We start from the raw sequence: 16,472 nt of genomic DNA, 5'->3' as shown, positions 1-16,472 counted from the left end.
TGTCGAAACGTTGGTATTCAATTTTTGCATCTGAGCTCCAAGAGTGTTTCTACTCCGCTAGCCAGCACCTCGTCTTTATAGGTGTGCGTTTCTCTTTCTTTTACCTACTGGACCCAAACAAGGTTCAGAATGTGACTGACTACCCTTCTATAGCGCACACCCTTTTGTTCGCCCATTTTCATCTCACACGATATTAAATCTATTTTCAATGTTTCTAATTTCAATAGCTCCTTGATCATTTAACCTACTGACCTCAAACAAGGATCAGAATGTACACTCAGTGGGTCTACACATTGCACACCCTTTAGTTTGTCCATTTTCATCTCACACGACTTTACATCAATTTTGTAAACTTTAGATTTTCCATAGCTCCTTGGTCATGTGACCAAATGACCTCAAACTACTTTCAGAATGTCCACGGACTGGCGAAGACGGGCGCCACAAGGTGTCCAATGCGGTAATGCGACTGATCCCAGAGAATTTTTTTTTTCTTCACCTTTATTTAACCAGGTAGGCTAGTTGAGAACAAGTTCTCATTTGCAACTGCGACCTGGCCAAGATAAAGCATAGCAGTGTGAACAGACAACACAGAGTTACACATGGAGTAAACAATTAACAAGTCAATAACACAGTAGAAAAAAAGGGGAGTCTATATACATTGTGTGTAAAAGGCATGAGGAGGTAGGCGAATAATTACAATTTTGCAGATTAACACTGGAGTGATAAATGATCAGATGGTCATGTACAGGTAGAGATATTGGTGTGCAAAAGAGCAGAAAAGTAAATAAATAAAACCAGTATGGGGATGAGGTAGGTGAAAATGGGTGGGCTATTTACCAATAGACTATGTACAGCTGCAGCGATCGGTTAACTGCTCAGATAGCAGATGTTTGAAGTTGGTGAGGGAGATAAAAGTCTCCAACTGGGAGAGTTCTCTTTTCTTTGTGAAGGGCAGGGCACCCTGGAATGGGTTCGCCCCGAGAGAGGAGCCCAAGCCCTGGAAAGTGTTGCGGTTCCGGCAGGGTCCGGTGACCTCTCACTGGCCCTTGAAAATCCGGACGAGGGTGTAAATCTCAAGCCGGGCTGTACCCACATCCGCAGCAAGTCTCCAAGGTGAACAGGCTCTGGGATGTTATAGCAATGTAGTTAAGGGAAATTGGCAAGTCAGATCTGTAACTTTGGGATGAGGATTGGCTCTAAGGGCTGGGTCGGGGTGCGAAGTGGGGCTGGGCTCAAGCCGCCAGCTGGGGGAGCATTCGCCACCGTTGGAAGTTCTTTGTGCGGCCCATCTCGCGGTCTCTCGTGCATGGTCTCGCAATGAGCTGTGTGCCAGTGTTTGTCCGAGTGGTGTCCGTCTGGCGGGGGGCAGGTGGGGGGTTGGGTCCGGCGGTTGCCGGTTGGCGGTCGCAACTCTGGACACGCACCAGGCCCTTCTCGCGGATCTCACCAGCTGCGGCGCTCGCCTGCCCTGTTCGCATGGGGTCACTTCGGATGGCGCCTAGCAGCTGACTTAGAACTGGTGTGGATTAGGGGAATCCGACTGTTTAATTTAACTGTTTAATTGAAACAAAGCATCGTGAAGCCCCAATGTGGGTGTTGACGTGATGTGATTTCTGCCCATTGCTCTGAATGTCAAAGTGAAGAATTTCAATGAAGCGCGGGTAAACTGCAGGAGTAACTATGACCTTCTTAAGGACTCCTTACCCCAGGACATTGGGGATCCATGCTTCCCGAATTCATGCAAAGTCAAATATGGGCGACCCCAAACCATACATTGTGTTACCTGCTTGCAGATGGCCCTAACATAGCAACAAACTTGAGCAGAAGGTGCCTTCAGGTCGAACGAAACCCTGGTCCAGCTGAGAGTGACTACCTCGAATAGGTTAAGACAGGGGAGATAACGAAAGACGGAAAGGTCAGTTCCATAACTTCGGGATAAATAGTACCATAGCCCTTGGAGGGCTCTTCCAACTCCTACTCTGTGTGTCACCTGTTTGAGGGAGTCTCTCCAACGGCTAGGAGGAAAACTGTCTCTAGTACACGGGGTGTAAGGGAGATAACGAGATAGCCCTCTAGCAGGACTCTTCCGATCCCTCTCTGTGTCACCTGTTTTCAGGTGTCGCTAACGATGCAATCCAAACTGGAGTTACCTGCAGATGGTGACGGCTGTTGATCGTTTACGGATGGCGGCAGTCGATCCTGGAATATGGGGCTTTCGGTCAAGCATGAAAATGTGTGGGCGGTTCCACCAAACTCAATGATTTGCTGCGGGGCTCTTGTAAACTAATCCTGACCTTGACAGGAAGCCAATCTGAGAATGATGGCTTGAACACATCCCTGGCTTTAGCTGGGAGGGGAGAGTTAAGTCCTGGGAGACAGCTGATGAAAGTATAGTACTGGCATCAGTCGGATCACAGAGCGGCTGTGGTGAAACGTTTAAACACGCACCCCCGTATACTTAGCTAACTCTAAACCACAAAGGTTTGAATCGAACGCTGGCTTCGACTGGACCCGCTAACAGTGGAGCACTAAGGTGGAGATGGAATGTGCTTAGCGGTTATGGATACTGCCAGGTTTCAGGTTCGCCTGGGTGCGGGACTCTTCACATTCTATGTGGGAGCTCTCATCCACGCTCCTTGGAGCATGTAGTGGAGATGGTATGTGCCTTACCATTAGCTGACACTACCAGGCCTCAGGCTTGCCTGAGTGTGGGACATCACACATTGTAGGTGGGGAGGTCTCCTCTATGCTCACTAGAATCGAGGCAGAGACTTAACCCATTGAACCCGCAGTGATACGGAATTGCATGGATCTGGCTCATGACTAGGGTTGGGGTGCAGCCGGATTCGTTGCCACCCCCCTCCTGATGCGCACCGCATGTTTGTGGGGAACCTGGTGCTAATTCACTCGTAGACAAGTGAATGGGTCAAGGTTGAGGGTCGTTTCATACGTAGCAGAGAACCTCACACACTACGATTTATTGAAAGTCAGCTGTCAATCCAAGCTTTTGTCGGGGACGGAAGGCGTCTTCCTCCACCACCATCCTTCTGTACTAACCGGTTACCAGGTGCACGCAGATGGGCCAGAGGCCAGACACAGAGTGTGAGAGCCCAGGCAGGCGGATAGAAGGCGTAAGACATTGACATTGGGCTCTCGATAGGTAGGGGACTAGGTGGTGGTCGCCCGTGCTCTGGTGGGACTTCGAGTCAGGTTGTGACTCGCTGTGGAAGTCAAAGGGTCACAAGGTACACGAGGAGGTCTCCCCCAAGGCGGGTGGCACTCAGTCTGAGCAGGGGCGGCCGGACTGGGGTCAGCAGTCAGGCTGTGTAGTAGGCACTCAGGCTGTTGGAGTAGGGACTTAGTCTGAGTGGGGAAAAAGTGGGCAGGTCACCAGGTGCACAGAGTCTGTTTTGGGTTTCCATATGCACATGGTTCCTGACAGCCGGGACTAGACGTGTTTGTAATTCCAGAGAGTAAGCTATACTCACAGGCCCAGGGAGAGGGCAGGCAGGCGGGCAGGGAGTCAGAGGTCACTGGGGGCCTGCCTGGAGGTCAGGAAGGCCCCAGGAAGAAGGCCCAAGTGAATTGGTGTGTGAGTGACACTATTCTTCCGGGGGGGTTTACACAATTTATGTAAAATCGTGTTAGATGAAAATGGACAAACTAAAGGGTGTGCAACATAGAAGGGTAGTCAGTAGACTTCCTGAACCTTGTTTGTCCAGTAGGTGCTATTGAAATTCTAAACAATGAAAAACAAAAAAAATCACCTGAGAATAAAATGGACAAACTATAGGGTGTGCAATATATATAATCGCTAGTGAGTGGATACTCTGAAAGTAGTTTGAAAATTGTAGGTCACATGACCAAGGAGCAATTGAAATTTAAAACATTTAAAATAAAACTAAAATCGCATGAGATGCAAATGGATAAACAAATGGGTGTGCAATATGTAGGCCCACTGAGTGTACATCATGAACCTTGTTAAAATGTGTGGGTGCTATTGAATTTCAAAAATGTAAATAAATAATAGTGCGAGATGTAAATCTACAAAAAAAAAGTGTGCAATGTGTCTATGCCATCGGGTTAGCTAGAACCAGTTTAAAGTTTTAGGAGTAATAGAGCCATTGAAATTTGAAAATGTTGATTTGTCACTATGTTGATGGTCCCTAACTGCTGTTGGAAGACAAAGGAAAACTACAGCCGAATATCCAATCAGAATCGGTCTTTACCTCGGTATGCCAAAAGGCCAAGGAGAGGAGAGCCCCCTACTGACCATCTTCTGTATGTACTGTACCAATTCTTCTTCATGGCTTGTCATTATAATGGCAATTGCCATAATATTCACAGAACTGCAAAGAAGTGATACATGTACTATAGAACCTGTAAATGTCTACTAAATTTCAAGTGTAAGTTCAAAAGTGCTTTTCAAAAAGCCCTTTATTTTTTGAACACATGACAATTACAATTAATCATGTCATACAAAAGTCATTAGTATCTAACAATTGTACATAAAGTTAACTACAAGCTTATTGTAGGCTAATGTGTAAGTTGGACACAAAAAAATGGCTATTATCCATGACCATTCAGGTTACAGTATAAGGGGTGGAATTTAGCCTCCTTTGTTCAGCAGAATTCACTGTTTGCCATTGCCGTTAATGGGCAGTTTCTTGTAGGCTTCAGAGTCTAGGAAGGTCTTGATTTTGGGACGGGCAGACATCTTCTCGACAAAACTCTTCAGGGAGGGGAAGGTATCCAGACAACTGGAGCAGAGCACCAGGTGGTTGAGAAGGACTTCAAACAGACTATAGTCAGCAAAGGAAGGCTACGTAGGATGGGGATCATAGAAATAGAATTTCACATTATTAACTTCAATGGGGATGCCTGCTCTATTCATTCTAGTTTTGTGATAAGTAACAGACACTAATGTGATTACAAGAGAAGCAAACCATTTAGTTAATGCATTTTGGTAAATATATACAACTAATGATTGCAGTATGTACTATATTAGAACTCCATTTATTCGAGAAACCCATTTTTGGGTGCATTGCAGCATCGATTACCTTGTCGCCAACAAGAAAACCAGTCTTGTTTTTGACCATCACAGCTTCAAACTTGTCAAGGTGGTTAGGAAGGTCTTTGATGTATACGTCTTTACCAGTATCCTATGAAAAGAGAAAGTGATTAATCATAATGACACTTCATAAATGTTTACCCATTAAGCTGTAATAAATTAAATAAAAAAATGTTTGGTCTCTACACTTTGAAACAAATGTTTACTGCACAGTACAGGTAAAACGTTTTATGAACTGTACCCTTAGTCCGATTTTCAGCTTTCATGAATACTTACGTATTCCTGGTAAATCATTTTTACGTATTTAAGACGAAGGTCCTCAACGCCATCACACATCATGTCAATGAGGGCAGCCTCCTTGCCATCTTTCCCATAGGCACCTGTGTGTGTATTCGAGTTAAGAATAAAATGTCAATTATACTTTCACCTATATTTGATAGAATATAAAGGATAAATAGAGTGAGGAAAACAATGTAAATATATGACATAACGATTGAGATCAATTACCATGATTGCGGCCCAAGTGCCTCAGAATGGCATTTGACTGGTACAGGGCAAATCCTCCATCTTCTAACTTGGGCAACTGACCAAATACCTAAAACCCCAAAATGAAAGTGATATTTATTATAGATTTGAACAACTAATGGGGACATGGGGGTTTACATTTGTTGTAGCTGAATCAAATCTACATCGATGATAACAGAAGATACAGGTAAATAATGGTACAAGAGATTAATCTCTTTACTTAAATAAGAATCATGGAAAGCGCAGGGAGAGATTGTAGAAACAAACAGTGTACACTAAACAAACCAATCATCCTTCAAAAGCACATCCCAGCTGTTATCACTAGACCATCACTGGCTAAACTGAACAGGTTGACAAATGAAAAAGATGGTAACAAAGGAATGATCCATTCCCCACTCACACAAGTGGCTTTCAGATCTCCCTTCATCCAGTCCGCAAAGTCCACCACGATCTCCTTCCATTCCTGTCCCTGGTCGGCCATCATGATTCTCATAGCGCCACAGCGCCCTGTGGTAAACAAGAGTCTCTGTTAGCACAGGTCAACCAAAACAGATCTCAATCATAAGACACTTTGGCACAGATCTAACAAGTCATACATAGCACTAGTGTTGGGCAAATACATATGTTTCCAGACGAGATAATTATTTATATATACACAACTTTTCATGATTATTCAAGTAAAAAACCTTTTATGGGTTCAAGTCAATGAACCCTTAGTCCCATGACACAATTGTTCACCAGTGCACTCCACATTAATCTGGGTCACATGCTCCTGACAGAAAGCCAGCCCTCCTCATTACTCAAGCACCATGAATAATGTAAACAAATAGGAGTACTTTGGAAACAAAACTGTTTAAGTTTATGAACAGTGATCATGGGGGCCAGCTGAGCCAAACTAATACTCCAAGTATTTCCTGTGATAACAATCAAAAAAAGGTATGGGTGAGGCTAAACTGCCACTGTGGGTGAAATCCAGGTCATATCTTGTGTGAAAGATCACGCACGGTGATAAGATCACCTGGAATGACTTCACTTACAGTTTAAAACCAATAGAAACACAATTTATAGTGTTGATTCAAGCTGCTAGCAGTAGGCTATTGCAGCATTCCCCAAACTCGGTCCTCGGGACCCCTAGGAGTGAACGTTTTGGTTATTGCCCTACAGCTGATTCAAATGACCAAAACTTCAAGATTAGTCAATGATTTGAATCAGCTGTGTAGTGCTAGGGCACAAAACTAAAACACACAATTTGGGAAACCCTGGGCTATTGGGTAATGATTGACAGATAAGGTCTTTGGATGTGACACTTAAATGCAAAGTTTATGAATATGCGCAGTAGAATTTGCAAGGCTTTTGTCTTTGACTTCAAGCAATCTTACTCCATCACAATATAACATTTATGTCTGTCAAATTGAAGGAAAGATTTAGTAATAAATGATCAATATGAAAAGCTTATAACAGGGAATGCACTCTCCAATAGTAGGCTATTATTACTTCAAAACAATAGCCAGGCTCTCGCATGTGATGTTGAATAGGATTAACTGACTCAACATACCTCGGACTCCAAAGTAGGTGATTGTGTAGGGACCCACTGTGGAGAAGAGATACAAGAACACAACACACGTCAAGTTATTCAAATAAAAATATTTTAAATCAATATAGTTTAATTAGACTTATTATTATTCTGACAAGTCTGCATCCCGTTGATATTTCAACTAATTACATAGCTGATTTTAGTACATTTAGTAATGTATAGTATCAAGTGCTATTTGCATGTGAAAATGCCATGCAACATTACATATTGCCTGACATAGTTTTGTTGCCAATCAAATCTGTCAGTGTGACCAGTCTGTGGGTAGCTTTAGCATATCGAGTATCCGGGTACTTTCTGGTCTAGTAAAGTTCACCCCACACCAGTTACGTAAGGAACATACAACCTTTGGCCACTGTCTGACAACACATCTCAACCGACTAAAACATAGACATGCTCGAATACGAAATTTTAATCTGCACGTGAAAACATTGCACCTTCAGCTAGCTAGAATATAATGAATTAAAAACGTCAACCATGCATAACTGGGTAGAAGGACTATCGGTTGTGCCGTTACATAAGAACCCTCCGTTTAAACCAAGAAAATAGTCTAACTTCCAGCTAACTATAATGCTTTTAGGTCGTATTTTTTCGTTTACCGTCGACGATCAAGTTGCAAAAACGATTAGTCCTAGATCGCTAGGCTAGTTCAAAACTATCTTCATGAAATGGCACAGTGAGTGCACGACAGACAGCTGTCTGTGTGCTAGTATGAGGGGTAAAATCCTAATGTAGATTAGCTATTGCACATCGCTTTATAATGTTTAAAAGGCATTACTGTCTATAGCTAGTTACTTACTTTTATGCTGTAAGAGTCGTAGTGGCCCTGGCAGTAACTATGGAACCAGTGATGCCAACAAATTTTCAGGGTAAATTACTGGAGGCAGGTTGATTTGTTGCTAAAAGTTGCTAAATCACGTTGTAACGTAAAAATACGTCATTACGTAGAATACACAATCACGTTACTCAAATTGACTGGCCATCTCTGCAAAAATATGATTTGACATTTGTTCCAGTACAGACTTCCACTCTTTTTTGTAATTCTGGCTGTACGATGTTGATTGATGTTGTGCGTTCTGTTCAAGATCAAACATTCGTGACCAACTATATTCATTGGGTTTGGCTCGTCGATCTCGTACTACTACTGCTGCAGTCAGCCAACAATGATTTGCATGCCTGTGTACGAGCTGAGCGCCTGCTGTTGACGTAACTCACAATGCACTTTTGCAGCCAGGCACGTGTTGTGACTGAGTGTGTTACAGAGAAAATCGTTTTTGTGTCATTTAGAGGGTAAATACGTGCATTTCAGCGTTTGAGTCAATTTTCAAAAGTTGCTAAAAGTTCCAAGTACATTTTTAAAAGTAGCTAAATTTGTTGCTAGGAGTTGTTTGAAAACAAAGTTGCCAGGGTAGTCTGAAAAGTTGGTAAACAATTTAGCAACAAAATTACTAAATTGGCGTCACTGTATGGAACGCCGTGTGGGTCAAAAAGCCCGTGGTCGAAACTCTATTGTCAATGCTACTCGTGTGAAGTAATACCCTGACTTCACTGCTTGCGTGTGCGAGCTTTGCAAAATAAATTTAAAAATCTATATTATTCAGTTATTGCACACACACGGCTGACTGCACAGGCTGACTACACCACTCACGTCACTTGCGCGAGCGTTGCAAAATACATTTATGAATTTATGTTATTCAATTATTGCGCACGCCAACGAGCGTCTGCGTTGCCAAGGGCTAAAATAGAAGTCAGTTCTATTTCTGATGCTGATTGCGCTGGAAGTCCTGCCTCTCCCATCTCCTCATTGTTTTATAGAAGCAGAGACCCATGTGCCATCTCCTCATTGGTTTTACCCACATGGGTGACTGAAAGAAGAAATAGGTCGGTGGTGGTAATGAACGTAATTTATGAAAGTTGCCAATCGCAATATAAAAACAAGAGAAGAAAAAGCCCAGAAGGAGCAATGACTTGAAACGATTTGGTTGATTAGTTTATGTGTGGATTAATTAGTGAAGTAGAGGACCTTGTGCATTTCAGGAAAATAACAACTCAATGTTTATATCCCAGGACAAATTAGCTAGCAACAGCAAGCTAGCTAAATGGGTCAAATTAGCTAGGAAGTTCAAGCTAGCTAGCTAAATTGCCATAAATGTTTAATGCTTTTCGACCTGTCCCCAAATTAATATAATTGGTTCAGTGTTGATTTGATATTTTAACCTGAGTGTCGTGATCGCGTGTGGTGTGGGGGGACAAAACCATTTATGCATGATGGCGCACGCGCGCAGCCGGTTTGAGTTCCGTGTTTGCAGGCACTAAATTAACGCCTACACGCATCAAATAAGCCCGTGCTAATGTGCTTGCAGGTGGTCCAACTTGTGCTAAATAAACTGTTGCAAGCGGTCCTGCACAGTCAAATTAACGCCTACAGCTGCTAAATATACACACTTTACTTAACATTTTCTTTAATATGCAAATATTACCAGCCAATTTCCCTAGTTCCTCCTTTCAACCAGATTTAACAGTTTGAAAGAACTTCCTTTTCCACTGCAAGCAGAGTATGAATCTTCACAACTTAACGGTTTTGTCTTTGGAATTTGTTGTTACTGAATCATCAAGTTTATCATCCAGTTTACAGTGGAAGGATCTGTTTCTCATCACTGGCTATAAAATTCAGCTAACATTAATCTAGCACCAGAATCATATACTGGCTAGCTAATTTAGCTAACGTTGGTAGCCTTGAAACCCTACCATATTATATCATATAACGTCAGTTAGCCTCAAACTCTGCCCGGCCACACTGCTAACCGCAGTGAACGGTGCCGTCTTTGTGTTTTATTCAAAGCCCTGCTGAAAAAACATGTAAACTATAACCGCCACGGAAACACATTGAACTATGTTAATACTATCAAGGTAAATAACATACTAGCAAAATTGTTGCTTGAATGCAGGGCCAGGCATACATAGATTAGACAACGGTGATACTCCAAAAACATCCTGCTTGGGCTAACGCTATTAATCCTGGTAGTTGTTGATTTTTGGACTATGTTGTCTCTATTTTGCTTTATCTTTGACTAAAGGAAGACAAGCTACCTAAATGTGACTTATCGACTAGTACTGAAGCAGGACATGTCTTTGAGTTACGTTTTTAGCCCAAAGCCTTGTATTTTAGCAAAACAACAGCTGAAGGTAGGCAACTTCTTCAGCCGGAGTGGCTGTCATTTTACTGCTAGCGTTAGCCGCGCTAGCATGAAGACACTGAAAAGCTCACATAAAGCAAATTTGGCCAGTGACAACCTTGTAAAACCTTTGCTAACATCTACAACGTCAGCTTTCTAACCGAGTAGACTTTAACGTTCACTTCATTTTTGGAATATTTACATTCCATCAAAGCCTATTAGGGTAACATTACAACTTCTGGCATGTACCAGTACTATATAGTACTGCTTCAAAGGAGTAGGGTTCCCATTCCTTCCGCTTTATTTTCACTCAATTGTGCCGTGCAAAAGGAAACCATGAAGAGGAGCTTGGAGTGGGCAAGAGGGAGGCTGACAAAAACCACAGAGAAGACCTGATTCATCAAGTATCACAGTTAATTCTGGTGATTCTCACCTGGTTGGCATGCACAACACTGCAAGGTATTCAACATTAAGTCCAATCAAATGTTATTAAAACATGTATCCCAATCTACGGTCAAGCAACGTTTAATGTCAGTTGTGTGTTCATGTTACGAACTGCAAACAATCTATAGTTCTTGGATTCAATGAATCAATTGAAAGTGACTACAATTAGAAATTATTTTAAAACCACTGTGCCAGTAAAGATTACAAAAAAAGGAATCTGCTCTTATGGTTCTGTTTTAATTTTTTCAGACACTTCAATCAGAATCTCTTAATGTTTGATGTCAGGCAAAACCTCTTCAGCCACCGTAGGATAGAGAGCCGCTGGTTGGCATTTTTGACTGCAGTGTCTGTCGGTGTACCAAGAAAAATTCACTGGACCAATTCCAGTTTGCCTGTTGACACAACAAATTTGTCAATTATGCATTTTACATACGTCAGAGTGCGTTTTCTTTGATAGCTCCACTTTCAACACCATCCTGACCCACAAACAGGTTAGCAGACTCAGGCTTCTGTGTGAAAACCCTGTAATAACTAATTCGATTTTTTACATTATCACAAGAATGTGTATCCCCAGAATGGACCCAACACCTAAACATGCTGACAACACTACCATTGTACACCTTATCACACGTGATTATGAGAACATGGAGGAGCTGTGGGACCTGACATAATGGTGATAGGACAACAGCCTCACCGTAAGCAAAACAAAGTAGATGGTGAGACTAAATGACCATTCTCCCACCAGTGCTTCTCCACTACCCTCATCAACTTGCTGCACCACAACCTGTGAGAAAATTACAGTGTCTGTTTTTCTTGCCATAACACATGTAAATGAAATGTTGTCCATATTTACTGTAAGATTTATGATAACATTGCACATATTGTAACATTATAGTCCCTTTTCATACATGACTTAACTGCTTTGCAATAATGCTCAGTTTACCGACTAAAATCACACATTAATTAAAATAATAAAGCTGCATTATGTGTTACTGTGTCCAACTGATTCTGATTGGTTGTAATATTTTTGAAAACTTTCACCACACAACTTCTTTTGCTGATGGTCGATCCTGTCGGAAACTTTAATATCAATCCTTTTGGGACACATAACTAATTAACATTGGCTGCAGTATTCTGAACTTTACTAGGTAGTCATGCAATAAACATTTAGATAAGGGGAATTAACTTAATTAAATTTTTATTTGTCACATGCGCTAAATACAACAGATGTAGACCTTACAGTGAAATGCTTACGTACAAGCCCTTAACCATCAATTTAGAAACTCCCCATCCCGGATCCGGGATTGTGACTAAGCCTCAGGCTCATTAGCATAACGCAACGTTAACGATTTCTGAAAATCGCAAATAAAATGAAAATAATGCGTTTGCTCTCAAGCTTAGCCTTTTCTTAACAACACTGTCATCTCAGATTTTCAAAATATGCTTTTGAACCATAGAAATTGACTAATTTGTGTAAGAGTATGCAAAGCTAGCATAGCATTTTGTGTAGCATGTGGCACGCAACATTTTCACAAAAGCCAGATAACCAAATAAATAAAATCATTTACCTTTGAAGAGCTTCTGATGTTTTCAATGAGGAGACTCCCAGCCACATACCAAATGCGCAGTGTTTCCTGAAAGCGTCTGTGTGTAGGAGAAATCGTTCCGTTTTCTACATTGCGCCTGGCTACCGAAACGAACCGAAAATGCAGTCACCTACAACGTGAAACTTTTTCCGGATTAACTACATAATATCGACCGAAACATGGCAAACGTTGTTTGGAATCAATCCTCAAGGTGTTTTTTCACATATCTCTTCATTGACATGCAGTTCGTGGAAGCTTGCTTCTCTCTCTGTGCCCCATGGAAAAATACTGGCAGGTGACTTTTGCGCACCAATTTCGGCGCAGGACACCGGGCGGACACGTGGTAAATGTGGTCTCTTATGGTCAATCTGCCAACGATCTGCCTACAAATACGTCACAATGCTGCAGACACCTTGGGGAAACGACAGAAGGGCAGACTCATTCCTCTTGCGTTCACAGCCATATAAGGAGATCATGAAAGACAGAGCCTCAAAAATCCTTGTCATTTCCTGGATGCCAAGTCATCTTGGTTTTGCCTGAAGCTCACGTTAAAGGGCACGCACAGAGAAGATATTTGTATTTCTGGACACGTCAGAGTGTTTTCTTTCGAACAGTAGCAATTATATGCATAGTCGAGCATCTTTTTGTGACAAAATATCTTGTTTAAAACGGGAACGTTTTTCTTCCAAAAATGAAATAGCGCCACCATAAGTGTAAGAGGTTAAGAAAAATACCTTAAATAAATTAAAGTATAATTAAATAACAAGTAAAGGGCAGCAGTAAAATAACAATAGTGAGGCTATATACAGGGCATACCTGTACAAAGTCAATGTGCGGTGGCACCGGTTAGTCGAGGTAATATGTACATGTAGGTAGAGATATTAAAGTGACTAGGCATAGAGAGTAGCAGCAGTGTGAAAGAGGAGGGGGTTGCAATGCAAATAGTCTGGGTAGCCATTTGATTAAATATTTAGTAGTTGTATGGCTTGGGGGTAGCTAGACTTGGTGCTCCGGTACCACTTGCCCTGCGGTAGCAGAGAAAACAGTATGACTAGGGTGACTGGAGTCTTTGACAATGACACCAAATGTTGGTGATTGTAGAAGTCCACTCTCCATTTTTTCCCCGAAGACTGCATACGTTGGGTGTATTGGCAGCCTTAAAATAATGCTGCATGTATTTTCTTCCGGGAAGATCCTGGCAGCCTCCTTCTCTTGTTTGTGTAAGAACTGTAGCTGTGGCTCCGCTGGGAATCCCAGCCTTGGAATGGCTGAAGCCCCCGAAGTGAAAATGATAACCTTCTCCAGGGTTAAAGGGTATGCGTTCCCCTCTGAAAGAAGGGGAGGGGGGGGGGGCATTAGTAACACTTATTGGAGAACACGATACTCTAAGTGAAAGTAGTTTGGGATTTAATTTATCTATTACGTGAAAGAATAAGGTTATAACATGGTGTCCCACAGTTGTAAGAGTGATTAGGTGATATATTTTACCGACATGGGCCGTGTTACTTCAATGATCATGGTTTTGCATCTAACCTTCCACCTCCAGCAGCCAGTCCCTCCAGAAACATACGACTCTGCTCTCTATTGCTCTTTGATTGGTACCAGGTGGGGAGAGCCCTGCTTTGAAGAGAGAAGCTATGTCTTTGGCCAAAAGAGGCTTCTCAGCGTAGATGAAAACCTCTCTGAAGAGGCTTGAGGGTCTATTCATGTAAGGCACGAGACCTAGACACTCCAGACCCTCTTTGAATCTATAAAGTAAATAAAGTCATAATGAATTTGTCCTGAAGAACTTGACTCAACTTATGAGATTCCTGAGATATGTGGAAACTCACTGCTCTACAGCATCCCGTAGCCTGCTTTCTAAATAGAACTTTGTAGCTGACTCCACCAGGGCATCCCTCTCCTCCAATGTACGAATGTATCGCACTGAACCCAACATGACCAGTTGTTTGGTGGCCTCTATGACCGCTTCCTGTGCCTCGTCAACAGTTTGTGCTGGATCTTAGTTCAATAACAGTGTTGTGGGACAAATTAGCAGAACAATAAACTGATTATCACTACCCTTAAAAAAGATTGACTGCCAACAAAAGGAAACCAAATCCATGTGGAAAAGTATTCATGAACAACTACAACCCTAATATTTTTTCAAACTTAGTGCAAATTAACAGTCACATAATATCCATGACAGTCTAAAATTACTTACCTTCTCCAATTTCTCTCTGAGTCATATTCCGCAATTTCTTTCAGTTTTGGCACAGGAGGTTGTAGGCGACACACTTGCCTGTATAGCCTCTCTGAAAAAATGTGTGGCTCTACACCCCCAAGTACCAGACAGACCGCAATCATGCGGCCTCCTGCTTGTATACACCATCATAGAGTGCGGTCACACCGAAGACAAACAGTAAATGAAGGACATTACATAACATAAAAAACAAATGTCTTACTCAAGTCATACATATTGCCATAAACAAATGTGTCTGTTGGTGTAAAAGTGTAACTAACCTTGAGAGTTGCAAGAAAAGCATTTTTGCCAATCAGGTCCCTCAAATATTGCAGAGGAATGGATGGCACTCATTAGCAGCCCAAGACATTCTCTTGAGGGACCACCCTCAACAGCAGCCCCTTCTCCATCAGCATCCCTAAAAACCATGTCTATTTTTGCCAGATTAAAGCAGGATCTCTTAAGCCACAATCATCAACCTTGTCCCTCATCACGTTAATTTGATTGGCATCAGGGGAAAAAGTGAGTCAACCTTGCTGCTCATTGACTTCAGTAGTGCTTTCCTTTTAATGGGGTTATGGCTCCCTCTAATGTTCCCATTTACATACACACAGTCTGTTACCTGCCAGTGCACTTTGACCAACCGATATCCAGACTGAATCCTATTGTAAAGATGGGGTGGTACCTTTTCCCACGTGTTGAACTCTCCTCAATCTCCCCGAGCATAAACAAACAATATGAACCCTGAACTATACTAAACCCCAAAAGGAAACATGTAAAGATCTAAAAGGGGGTTTTCCCACTAGCTAATGCCGGTGCTGTACTGCACCGCTGTAACTCTGCGTTGTGTGTGGTAGTTTTAATCAAGCAGAACTCACTCTCTGCATTCTGCATCTGCATCCAAAAGAGAAATAAAACTTTTGTAGAGCCACATATGTTCTGCGAATCGTCGCCTCTTTCTACAACAGATGCACAATACAAGGGACTGGGATCATTCGAGGAGCTAGCCATCGTTCACACATACAATAGCCTGATATAACCACATGTTAAATTCAGAATGTTGATATCATCCTAAAAAGTACAATTACAAGTGCATCTTAACAATACCATCCACTTATGAGTAACCTCTATATATACAACATTATTCATGAACAAAACACTGTGTGTATGACTTTGTGCTTAAAAGAATCAAACTTTTCTGAAGATGACAGAAAAAGCCTGCCTACCTCTCATAGTGCATCAAAATGATTTGAGCACGAGCACGCAGGGCATAACGTAAGTACACACTCCCCTACTCCCAGGATGCAGGCATGCATGATAACAAATCAACATGCGATATTAATATATGAACCTGGTGAAACTCACACAGTACTTTAACAACTTTTACACTAACATGCAGGGAATTTGAACTCTCCAATGTAGACTCTTAAGTCCGCATAGCCACTCTATAGCCTCATCCTTTATATATATGGAAATGAAAATCAATAAAAGAAGATTGAGGCTCTTCCACCTAAAACCAAGCCTGGGCACCAATATAGATTCACACATATCTCAGTCTGAGCTATAGTGGCAGTTGCTTTAGCAAGAAAATAATAAAGATATGAATATTACTGAACAGGAGCACTTGAGAACTCACATCACTGCTTCATGATCAGATTCAAATGTAAAAGTTATCCAAGGTGCAGCTTAAAAGTTATTTACCAGAGAGAGTCAATAAATCCAGCAGTCTTCAGGTGTGTAGAGTTTTTTTTAGGCGATCCATTGACCATAATCTTAGTCATAGTCAATGTGCTCCGCCATTTTGCTCACCTGTTTCTCAAGTGCCTTTATCTTAGTGTCCATTGATGTAGTTGAAGTT

General features: G+C 41.9%; 2 protein-coding genes across 3 annotated transcripts; both read right to left on the bottom strand.

Moving 5' to 3' along the window:
• Positions 1–4,419: 4,419 nt before the first annotated feature.
• Positions 4,420–8,122, bottom strand: LOC135546016 (glutathione S-transferase P-like). Of its 2 annotated transcripts, none has more exons than XM_064974072.1 (7): positions 7,987–8,122; positions 7,152–7,187; positions 5,997–6,103; positions 5,579–5,666; positions 5,348–5,451; positions 5,061–5,162; positions 4,420–4,822 (listed from the first exon to the last, which is right to left on the bottom strand). In XM_064974072.1, coding segments are annotated over exons 1-7 (627 nt in total). In that variant the 5' UTR covers positions 7,988–8,122; the 3' UTR covers positions 4,420–4,633. The 2 variants fall into 2 exon arrangements, with proteins under 2 accessions (XP_064830144.1, XP_064830145.1); XM_064974073.1 differs by lacking the exon at positions 7,987–8,122 and adding an exon at positions 7,407–7,425.
• A 5,048-nt stretch (positions 8,123–13,170) lies between these two features.
• On the bottom strand, positions 13,171–16,472 carry LOC135546015 (G2/M phase-specific E3 ubiquitin-protein ligase). The gene is made up of 4 exons (XM_064974071.1): positions 14,597–16,472; positions 14,226–14,394; positions 13,927–14,141; positions 13,171–13,721 (listed from the first exon to the last, which is right to left on the bottom strand). The coding sequence occupies exons 1-4, from the start codon at positions 14,619–14,621 to the stop codon at positions 13,390–13,392; spliced, it is 741 nt and encodes a 246-aa protein (XP_064830143.1). The 5' UTR covers positions 14,622–16,472; the 3' UTR covers positions 13,171–13,389.

The sequence above is a fragment of the Oncorhynchus masou genome, chromosome 9, assembly GCF_036934945.1.
Source record: "Oncorhynchus masou masou isolate Uvic2021 chromosome 9, UVic_Omas_1.1, whole genome shotgun sequence".
Classification (NCBI taxonomy): domain Eukaryota; kingdom Metazoa; phylum Chordata; class Actinopteri; order Salmoniformes; family Salmonidae; genus Oncorhynchus; species Oncorhynchus masou.
Note: the sequence above shows the minus strand (reverse complement) of the source record. Positions and strands in the feature narration are given on the sequence as shown.